A 12,208-nucleotide genomic window follows, 5' to 3' on the forward strand; every position below is an offset into this window, starting at 1 on the left:
TTCTTCTCACAAAATCCTCAATTATATATGTAGACTAAGCGCGCACACGTGTATGACATTATTACTGTCATAACCAATATGCATTTGTAAATCAGTAGGTGAAGCATGAAAAAAATGATGCATTTTCCATTTAGGTATGAGGAAAAACATGATCATCATTATGAAATGAAAAGGAGAGAGCTCTATAGCCGAACTCTCTCAACTTTTAATTCTTAGTGCAATAGTATTGTTTCTCTTTTTTGTGTGTCTTACTCTTAGGTGCTAAGGAAAGAATTTCATCCCAATGGAAAGGTCAAATTTTTGCCCAACTTTTTTGTTTTTGTAGTTGGGCAAGGCAAAGTTGGCCCTATTAGAATCCAATAGAATAATACAAGAAAAGAAGGTTTAAGCAGTCGGGGAACAAGGGAATCTGCTTTACATCAACCCCATGTAAAATGGCGTTTTACTACTAGTCATTTTCTTAATGATAATATAAAAATAGAGAACCCTTTAACCAAGATCATAATAAGAATATATATATAAAGAAATGACACCTTGATAAAGAGAAACAACTAAGTCAAGAATTAGAGAAAAAAAATTATGAAAAGAATACAACTATATAAGTTTAAATGGATTCGTATATGATGGATATCCCATTCCCATGCAGTCACTTTTTCTTAATTATTATTAGGGAGCATAATACAATATATATATATATTTATATATTTAAACACCCCAATTTGAACTTGATCACACTTACGAATGTCCTCAATATCAGTTAATATAATTGCTTTGCCAGGTCTCGTATTTTATAGCTCAACTCTTCAAATGAAAATGGTCACTTGAAAACCAAAGAAAAGGTGACCAGTTTCTATATTATATCTATTATAAAAAAATAATAATAAAAATGTAGGTTGAAGGTTTCTTTTTGTTTGTTAATTTTCAAGAAATAGAAAGAGCGTACAGAAAATTGTACTTGTTAATGTCATACAACTTGACAATATTGTTGGATAGAATAATATTAAAGAGGAAAAAAATAATTGACATATTATCTAGTTCAGAAACAAAACTTATTTTAAGTAGTGGGCGATATTTTTCTTATCAAGATAGTTAAGAATTGATGTATTATTTATTTTCAAAAAATTATCAAGTACAATACAAATCTCCCTTGTGAAATGAAATTAAAATATTTCTTGTTGTATATCTGCTAGAACTTCATTACTAATTACACCACACATCTGTCACATATTTGAAAGTGGTACATATAATTAACAATAATCCTTGATCCACAATTTCATTAACTTGCTCAATTAAGACCATTACATCTCAATACAAGATGAATATTATTATAACTTAAGTTGCAGTAATTAATGTAATATTATAGCTAACAATAATTACTTCTCATGGTTACAAAAACTATTCCATAGTAGTAGAGCTACACACAAATTTCCACCACTAAAAGAGAAATAATAGTAATATAGTAATACAATTCTATCATACATAAATATTTATGCTTGGCAACATATCATCATTTTAGCTTCAAGCCACCTTTGCTTATTAACCCTTGCAATAAATTCTTCAACTCTTCTGTTTAGTTCCTCAGTTGGCAATAATCCATCTGACACTTCTCCCTCATCATCATTGTTTTCGGCTTCTTCGAATTTTTCGGTTGCTTCATCATCATCTTTCAATTTTTGATCATCATCACCATCATGTTTTTCTTCTTTATCATCTTCCACTTGATCAAGTACTACTACTTCTTTATCTTCATAAACTCTTTCCTCTTCATCCATTATCTCCATCTTCACCAATTCTTCTTTCTCCTCGTGAATAGTACTACTGATTATTCTCTTCTGTCCATGAAGACTTTGACTCCTCTCAACATATTCTGAGTAGATATCAGTGGCTGGAGATGACTGTTGTGATGATGAGCCAACGAATTTTGATTCACCAACAAGGAAAGCAACTATGACATTAAAAACTATGAACAGGCACTTGGGGTTAAGGAAAGAAGAACAAATAGTTGGAAGAGATATGAAAACAAAGTGTTTGATTGAAGTAGTTAGTGATGAAAACCAAAAGGGGTAAGAGCAAAGAAAACTGCATGTTATGGCAACCATAGAAGAGAGGATGAGATTGTGTAAAAATTGAGTTTTGTTGTACGAATTCATGGAAACTTGAAGCTTTTTAGATTGAAATGAATCCATGTTTGAAAAATAATGGTATTGGGTTTTTGAGATGTTTTTGGAGGGAATAAGAAAATTAGAGTGGTAGTAGTAGTTATGATGAGGATTCACATACATTTGACTGAACATATGAAGAAGTGAAACCTATGGCTTATATAGAGAATAGAAAAGGTTGGGGATATTTTGGAGAAGGGGTAAAGGAAGCACACAATTCATTTTACAAATTATTGTAATGAAAAGGTTACTTTATGAAAAAGCTACTATGGCAGGCCAAGAATAATAATGTGTTCAATTTAGGTGCTTTTGTTTTTAGGCCTCTCAAGTTTGCTTTCCACTATTCTTTTGATGGTTTTGAATTCTACCATTCAAGAATCAAATGCACTTAATAAACATAACACAAATTTGCATTAGCAATCTAAACAAGTTTATTTATTTCACAAACAAAATAATAATAATAAAAAAAAAACAAAAGAGGCCAGATACATAGACAAGCACACCAGAATATACAAAACCAATTAGAAAAAGTAAAGGATCGGTTCCATGATATGATACTTTTAATATAGTAGAATGCATAACAGTTAATCTTTTTCTAAAGGATTTTTTTTTTTTTTTTTAATTTTGGTCGGAAAGATTATATATGCAAAATCTAGAGACTCAAATTGGTTTCAACACATGTCCTGAATTAGTAACTAACAAAACAAAGCAAAAGCAAAGTATTTTGACATCATATGCAAATGCAAGCTTTTCTCCTAAAATAGTTATTTATAATCACTTGATGATGGAGACTGTTTTATGAATACATATAAATAAATATTTTAACCTTTAATTTTGTCCATCTTTATGTTAAAATAAAGTCAGGCTAGAAACTAGAACTCCTAGCTTTCATTTGGTTACGTATGCATTAAACGATTATTGGAGGTCCCATAAAGAAAATCATGGTTTATTTTATGCTTTTCCCCCCCCTATAATTAATAATTGAAGCTGTAATAACACATGTTGAATAGTGGGGAATTCTCTTATACGGGTTTCACTTTAAGCCCTACCAGTAGGACTATCATTGTTTAAACCCGTGAACAGTTTTCGGCGCGATTTTTTTTTATGACCGTGTATATTGTAGCTATTTAGAGCATTCTCCAAATTTTCAGAAAATTCAAATAATTTACAGTATCGAAAACTAGGTTCAAACATGTTGTTGCACGAGTGACTAATTTTTTTTATGCGCGTGGAAAACAACATGTTTGAACCTAGTTTTCGGTACTGTAAACTATTCAGAATTTTCTGAAAATTTGCAGTATGCTCTCAATAGCTACAATATACACGGTCATAAAAAAAAAGTCGCGTCAAAAACTGTTCACGGGTCGAGAAACACTGAAAGCCCTACCGGTAGGGCTTAAACTAAAGCCCCTATAAAAGAATTGTCCTATATATATATATATATATCTTTTATATAATAAGTGTGTAGATAACAGAAATTCTTGGTTTTAACTGTTTTTTATTTTTTTTTAATGTTAATTTTAACAGAATATTCTTATATTTAAGAGAATATTTTTTATTTTTTTTTAATGTTAATTTTAACAGAATATTCTTATATTTAAGAGAATATTTCTATATTTAACGGTAGTTTGTAAACACTTAAACTTAAATAAAATAAATTAAATAAATAATTAAAAAATTAATATAGGATATTTTTGAGATATTTTTTAGATATTTTATAATAATAATTATTTAAAAATAATAAAATCATACGTTTTATAACTTAAATAAAATTTGATTAAATTTAAACTCACTTATTAGAATAATATCATATTAAATATATAATATAATCTACTGTGAATTAGCAACAAATTAATTTTTTTAATAAAAAAAACTAGCAAGAAACTTAAATTTAAAATCCACGTATAATATTTAATATTACATTATATATATAATATATAATATATAATTTTTTGTTGTTATTCCCAAATTCAAAAATTAAAACAAACATAAACTTAAACAAAAATAAATAAATTATTTAATTAAAATAGAATATTTATTTCAAAATTTATGTGACATTAATATAAATAATTAATAAATTCTATAAATAAAATTAAGCAAATGTGCATATATTTGTATCTACTATATATATATATATATGTTTATATTTGGCAGTGGAATTTGTACCCTTGTCATAATAACAATAAAAACAGAATGCATCTAGCACACTTTGTTCGTATACTTAAATTAAAATTTAATGTATTCTAGACTTAGGTTGGTATATTTTGGTTTTCAATGATTAATAATCATCCGATTAATTCAATTAGTAGGCGAACAAAATGCATCTCTTAACGAGACCAAATAAAAGTCTCATATATATATATATATGTACTATCATTTTCAATGGGACTCACAACATGAGTTAAGTAATTAGTTACACAGTAATATATATAGTTTCTTTACAATAATATATGACGTATCATTTTTTGTCTTTTCTCTAATAAATAAAGGAAGAATAAAAAAAAAAGTTCCATTATACCTTACAATAATAAAAGTTGAAAAAAAGAAGATGAATAAGACTGGAGAGTGGGGGGTTGGCAAGTCTAAGTTAAGTTATATAACTCTATTAGAGGAACAAAAAGCTTGAGTTGAAACCTAACCTACCCTTCTCAAAACTACCATATTCAAATTATTATTGTTGACTTATTCTACAGGTTGTATGAATGTACCAAGATATACTAAATTTAATCTCCTTCTAAGAGTATCCCATATATATATATAAATATATAAGTATATGTATATGGTATATTTTTGCTGGCTCTTTTTAAATTTGCAGAAGAAGAGATTGGGTTCAAAGAATTGGCATTTTGCTTTTGGAAAACTAGAAGATGTTTTAGTAGATTCCCTTCTAAAAGAAACTCCACCTAGCTATTACCATACAGGTAAAAGAGAAGAGAGACAGAAACCATGTGTTGGTATTTGAGTGAAGAAGCTTCATAGAAGGTCTCTCTTTATATATATGATAATGTGACAACTATATCAATAGTAATGCTGTATGTATTTATACGTGCAATACTGTATATATATATAGATTTATACGCACAAAAGAAGTATATACCAGTTATTACCACGTTTGGTTTGGAAACTAATCCCACTTGGCCTACCCTACCCTTTTAAATTCTGTGGACTACTTTTTAGTACCAATAGAGTATTTATATTAGAATATTTATTTATATGGTATATAGAATCAATTATGTTACAACTAATTTATTTAATATATGAAAGTCAATATTTTATTTATTGCAAATATTTTAATTAATGGTCAATATTATTTGTTACCTGATTTTGCATATCACAACTGATTGAGAGAATTTCTCAATTTGCGACAGAGACCCTGATGGAATGTCTCACCATATAAATATAGGGTACCGGTCCCTAAGTTCACTGTTCATTTTCTGTATTTTAGTAACTTCATCTAAAAGGGTTAGTGAGAATTTGAAAGTCTGTGTGCTCATTCTAATTTCTCTTATTTTCTTTTGTAGATCTAAATAAGCTCATAGATCAAGATTATCAATAGCAATAGTTGGAGGTACATATATTCGATCCTATTAATTATATATATAACAATCTGTTTATTCCGCATTAGGATTGTTATGCATCTAGATTAATTTTTTAATCTAATAATTCACTCACCACACTTTAATTTATATCAGAATTTTTTAGGGAAATCTAAAAAATACATTAAAATCTAAAAAAGATATGAAAAATACGGTTCATCACAAAAATACGAAATTTCTTTACAAAAACACAAAGGTGCAAAAGTGTAATTATGAATTAGCGAAATTGTACCCAAAAAATAGCAAATACAATTTTTTTTTTTTTTTGTAAATTTCTGTTACAAATTTATAAATATATGTTACAAATTTGTAAACATCTATTACTAAATGGTAAACAACTTTTACATTTTTGTAACTAATATTTAGAAAATTAGTTTAAAAAGAGATTAAATTGTAACTAATTTTTTTTTTTTGTAACAAAAGTTTCTAAAACTAGTTTTATAATTAGAAAATATATTTTTGCAATTAATATTTACAAAAATATTATATAATTTTTATTAGCATAATTGTAACAAAGATTTATAAATATTTAAATCATAATATTATGACCATCGTTAACTATATTGTAACAAATAATTATTACACCAATAACCACTACAAAAAACTTTACTTTTAGTCACAAAAAAAGTTGTGACAAAAAGTTTAAAATGTTGTGACTAAAAGTTTTAGTCACTAAAAAATATTATCACCACGTTATCACTAAAAGGTCAGTGGCTAAAAGTTTTAGCCACACTAAAAATATTGTTGTGACTAAAAGTCACTTTTAGTGACAACAATTATTTGTAACTAATAGTCATCACAATTAGTGACAACTTTCTTTAAGTCACAACACATTTATTTTGATAATTTTAATTATCACTAATATTTCTTTAGTGACAACAAAAATGTATCACTAATACTTCTTTAGTGATAATTTTAATTATCACTAATATTTCTTTAGTGACAACAAAAAGGTATCAATGATACTTCTTTAGTGATAATTTGTTGTTGTCACTAATAGTCTTTTAATCACAAAAAAAAAATTCATGAATATATTTAATTAAAATGGATAAAAAGATAAAAAGATGACCAATGAATGCAATTTTTTACACAACTAGAGAAAAAACCTGAATATAATAGCAAGTAGCCACATTCATTAGCATCAAGAAAGTTAAGCATATTGTTATAACACTAATATCTAAAGTATTACAGCCAAATCAAGTATGAGACCAGCTGAGAAAAGCTAGAAACAAGCTGAGAAAAGCTAACCAACAAGCTGAAAGTTCAATCACAGATAATGTATTTTATTGGGAACCAAAAAAAGATTAAAATCCACAAACATCAAAGCCCATTAATAAAAAGAAAAACAGAATCCATTGGATTAGTCATCCTTCTCTTCCCTTGAGCTTCCTCTCATCTTTATCACCCTTCTTCTTTACCTGCAACATCTTAGTATTGTTATACTTAGAGACAAAATAGTTCATATTACATTTTGCCTAAAAATTATTTTGAACTTACCACCACTTTAGCACAAGTCCTCAATATCATTCTCAAAAGACTTTGGTGAGTGACTGTGCGATTGCGATGATGAACAATTCATTTGTCTCATAACTTTTTCAAACATCATTTGCATCGCCTCACACTTTGCCTGTAAGGCATCACACTTGGCTTCATAATATGCAGTTACTTCACTCAATCTTTCTTTCATTTCTGATTTCATCTCTTCTTTCATTCTCTCCATTTCTTCTTTCTTGGCTGCCTTTCGAGTTGAACCAAATCATTCTAAACGGGCAAGTTTTTCTGATCCTAAAACTTGTGAGAAAATCTCATCTTCATTTATTGAGGTGGATCCGTCCTTTGAGAGTTTACTAGTAATCTCATCATCATATTTTTCCTGAAAGGGATTAAATAAAACATAATTTTATCAATCATGTGTTGTCATACAAGATAAATATCAAATAATTATAATATTCATACCATGATATTTTCTGAAGTAGAATCAACCCAAGATCCATCCTTTTTCTTGTGGGTTATAACAAAAAACTCTCTAACAGATAGTTCTTTACCTTTCAATTTTTCCTGTTATCACAATTATAACTTTACATGAATATATATATATATATACTAATCAATTTTATGCCATTTCATATCCAGAATTTTAACTTTATATGAATATATATATATAAATACATATAATTGGATGCTGCCAAGAAGAAAGGGAACGCCAAACCTGATGCTCGATATCTAATAATGTTCCTTCATTGGGGCTTTTCACCACTCCTACTACACATTAATATGTTTTCTTTCACTTCTATCTCTTACATCCCATTATTGGTCTATGCCTTATATCACACGCACACACACATATATGCATACATCTTAATCATCATCATCACCCCTTTTGGATAAGTTCACCAATTTTTTTATTTATATATTTTTACACATATATATATATATATAATAAGAAATGAGAAGGCAAAGACAAGAAGGAAAAAATTGATGAAAGCTCAATTAAAGCTCAATTAGAAAAGAATAATAGAAAATGCGTAGAAAGAAAGAGGTTGATATGCTAGCTCACTAAAATCAATTGACACTAACAGATTGCTAACAATTAATTCTCACCAAGACCAACTGACACTAACAAATTAATTCTATAACTAAAAATCCTGACTGTCAACTAACTTATGTACTAAAAGCCCCCTCAAGCTATGCTTGGAGTATTATAAGTGTAGCTTGTGATGCAAAAACTTGAATAGGAAGTATACATGCTGAACATGAATACCTATTTCAAGTAACAAGAAGTGCAACAGAGGTAAGACATGATACTTGAATTGAGTGTTGGACCTATAGCAACAAAGCATTAATTATTTTCTTAAACATGAACCATTTGAATCCATGTTTTGTCTTCTTTTTTTTTATCTTCTTTTGCTTTATTCTGTGTATGATTATTACTTCAATACGTATTTGTTTGCACAGACAGACTTTTACATATTTTTCTTCAAAGCTCATTTACATCTTCACACACTACTCAAAGCCAAAACCCATAAACCAAATTATTTGAATAAAGCTACAGCTAAGGCACATTTTTAACTTAACATAAAATTCAATAAAGTATAATGCATACCTCATCAACTTTAATCCGCATGTAACTCTTGGAACCGGAAGTATGTGCCATATCCACATGAGATCGATTTTTTATGTTTCTTGAACTTATTTTCTGCATTAGCAATACTTAACAGTTAGCAAGTAATATTATTAGTTATCTATATAAAATAAGTAATTTATACCTTAAATTCTTCTGAAGACCAATATGAAATAAATTTCCATTGTTCTTCCGGAATTGATTTTGGACGAATTTGAGTCATCTCATTATCAAAGTATTTGGCTTTTAACTTGTATCTTCTATTCCGATACCTCTCACGACATAAGTCCATGACAACTTCCTTATCTTCCTCTTTCACTTCAAATATTTCCTGTAAAAATATGGAAAAAAACTGAAATTTTAAATACAATAAAATGCTTAAAGCAATTGAATTTTGAAACTTACCTTTATAAGCTCCCATATTTTGTCCTTTTTTAATTTCTCAATACAATCCCAAGTAGGAACATCCAGAGGATCATTTGAAGTGTTTTTTAAAAGCACTCCAAGTTGAGTGATGAAATATTGAGCAGTTTTTTCTATTGGTTTTCCCATCTTGAATTTAACTGGCACTTTTTTGTTTCTGTAATCTTCTAACACCTTGAGGTTACGAGTTTCAGAACGCACTTTCTTCTTAACACCACCTGTTACTCACAATAGCAATAAAAGTTAGAATAGATCTAATATTTAAATATAAATTACCTAATATAATAATTATTCACTCATACCGCTACTACTGGTTTGCCCCACTTCATTCTGTTGGTCATTATGTGAAGCTGCTGTAAATGTAATACCATCTCCTATAGATTGTTCTATATGTAAAATTGTTGTTGGAAAAACTTGACGTATATTCTTTCTTCTAGCTTTGTTTACCATAATTCCTGCAATAGACAAACCATCATAATATAAGGTAAATATAATAATGACATATTAAAGTAAAATAATAATTTTGAACAAGCATGTGTTAGAACATAAATATAAATATACACGTACCTTAACAAAAGATACTAGATACAAATTAAAAAAAAAAAAATCATTCATCATATAGCATTGTATCACTGTGAAGCTTATTTCCATCATATTCATCTATACTTTGAAATGTAGCATCATCAACCATAAGTCCTGGAATATCATCTCTTTCCCATGTAATAACTTATGTGTCCTCATCTCTGTTTTGCACATTAAAACTCGCATGAATTGATGATTCATTTTGTTGGTATGGCTCCAGATCTTCATATACCTCATCCTCATTATTGTCATCTTCTTGAATTGGAATATTATAGAAGTCTCTAGGTTCCGTTCGCACAACTACTAACCAATTTAAATCTTTGAGATCTCTTACATAGTAAACTTGCTCACATTGGCATGCCAATACAAACGGTTCATGAGTTTTATTCAATAATTGTTTTGTGTTCACGCTCACAAACCCATGTCTATCAGTAGCAATTCCTTTGGCAACTTCAACATCCCACCAATCACACTTAAACAATGGAATCTTCAAGTCTCTATAGTAACAGAGTTCAATTATCTCCACTAAGACACCATAATAATCACGAGTACCATTATTATGCTCTACTCTCACAACAACACCACTATTTTGAGTAGTCCTTCTACTTGAATACTTTTATGTGTGAAATCTAAATCCATTAATGAGATACCCATCATATGAATTAACTATATGAGAAGGCCCTTGGGCTAGTGAAAATAGTTCATCATCAACTTTCCCAATACATCGCAACTCCATCACCTAATTTATTTTTAAATAAGTTGTTGTAAGTACTTGTATATGATAACATCTAACTTTTATATAGAACATATGATATATAAGACATACTCTTTTCTCAAACCATTCTGGAAACATTTTATTGAATGTTGTCTCTATATTTTCATCTCTATTTCTCCCATGTTCTTCTCTAAACTCCCTGTATGACAAAAAATACATAACTCATTTTGTATTTACAAAAAAATTCTATAGAAATAACATAATAAGTATACTTACTTGACAAAAGGTTGAACTTCTTGACAATTTTTTAATACATAAAGATGAAGTTGGAGCCAATCATCTGATGCAAGAAATGTCATGTCTATACCTCTTCTAATAGGAGAACCGACATTTTTAAAGATGGATAGTTTCACCTTATTACACCTTAAATTCACACCCTCATAGTTTCTTCCAACTTGGTTAAACTTAGTATCCACACCATGGAGACATCTTGAACAAAATGTAAGACATTCATCAATCAAGTATGCTTCTGCAATGGATCCTTCTGGTTGTGCCTTATTACGAACATACTCTTTCAATGTACGCATATACTTGCAAAAACATATATATGACTAAATATTCTTTTCTAAAATGAAAAAATATTAAACAAAACATACAGAAAAACTATAAAAACACATACCGTTCAATCGGATACATCCAACGATATTGCACAGGACCACCTATTTTAGCTTCACTAGGCAGGTGAACACATAGGTGAATCATTATATCAAAAAAAGCTGGTGGGAATATCATTTCAAGTTTACATAGTATCAATGGAATTTCTAATTCAAGTCTGTTGAGATCATCCATCTTTAACACTCGACAACACATTTCTTTAAAGAATGTACATAACTTAATAAGAACATCACTTGCATCCTTTGTTAATAAACCACGAAGTGCAATAGGTAATAAACGCTCCAATAAGACATGACAATCGTGGCTCTTAAGTCCTATAATCTTATGTTCATTCAATTTAACACATCTTGATATGTTTGACGCATAACCATCAGGAACCTTTATCTCCTTCAAAAACTCGCACAATAATTTTTTCTCATTAGATGACAATGTGTAACAAGCAGTTGGAATTACAAGTTTGTTGCCCTTTTGTATTGGATGAAGTGCTTGTCTAATACCCATGTGTTTGAGATCTAGTCAAGCATTCACATTATCTTTTGATTTTCCTTCAATATTCATTAATGTACTAAGTACCTTTTCACAGACATTCTTTTCAATATGCATAACATCCAAATTGTTTCTTAACAATAAGTTTTTCCAATAAGGTAACTCAAAGAAAATAATTTTCTTCTTCCAACCATTTTGATGCAAAGATTCTTCTCGTTTTCGTTTTCCAAATGGAAGAAATTGAAGATAGCGTAATTGATCAAGCACATCATTTCCCGAAAGAGGATTTGGTGCAATCACTACAAGAAATATGATCTTTACCTACCAATATTTATTGGTAGATAATATTAGTAGGTAAATGCTAGTCCATTATATTATATTTCGGAACATAGTTTTACCTACCAATAATATTAGTAGGTAATGATATTTACCTACGTATATTATGGAGGGA

General features: G+C 28.8%; 1 protein-coding gene across 1 annotated transcript; it reads right to left on the bottom strand.

Annotated features, from left to right (window-relative positions):
* Positions 1-1,337: 1,337 nt before the first annotated feature.
* LOC133821033 (uncharacterized) lies at positions 1,338-2,387 on the bottom strand. The gene has a single exon (XM_062253566.1). The coding sequence runs from the start codon at positions 2,292-2,294 to the stop codon at positions 1,488-1,490; it is 807 nt and encodes a 268-aa protein (XP_062109550.1). The 5' UTR covers positions 2,295-2,387; the 3' UTR covers positions 1,338-1,487.
* Between the last annotated feature and the right edge of the window lie 9,821 nt (positions 2,388-12,208).

The sequence above is a fragment of the Humulus lupulus genome, chromosome 3 (genome assembly GCF_963169125.1).
Source record: "Humulus lupulus chromosome 3, drHumLupu1.1, whole genome shotgun sequence".
Lineage (NCBI taxonomy): Eukaryota > Viridiplantae > Streptophyta > Magnoliopsida > Rosales > Cannabaceae > Humulus > Humulus lupulus.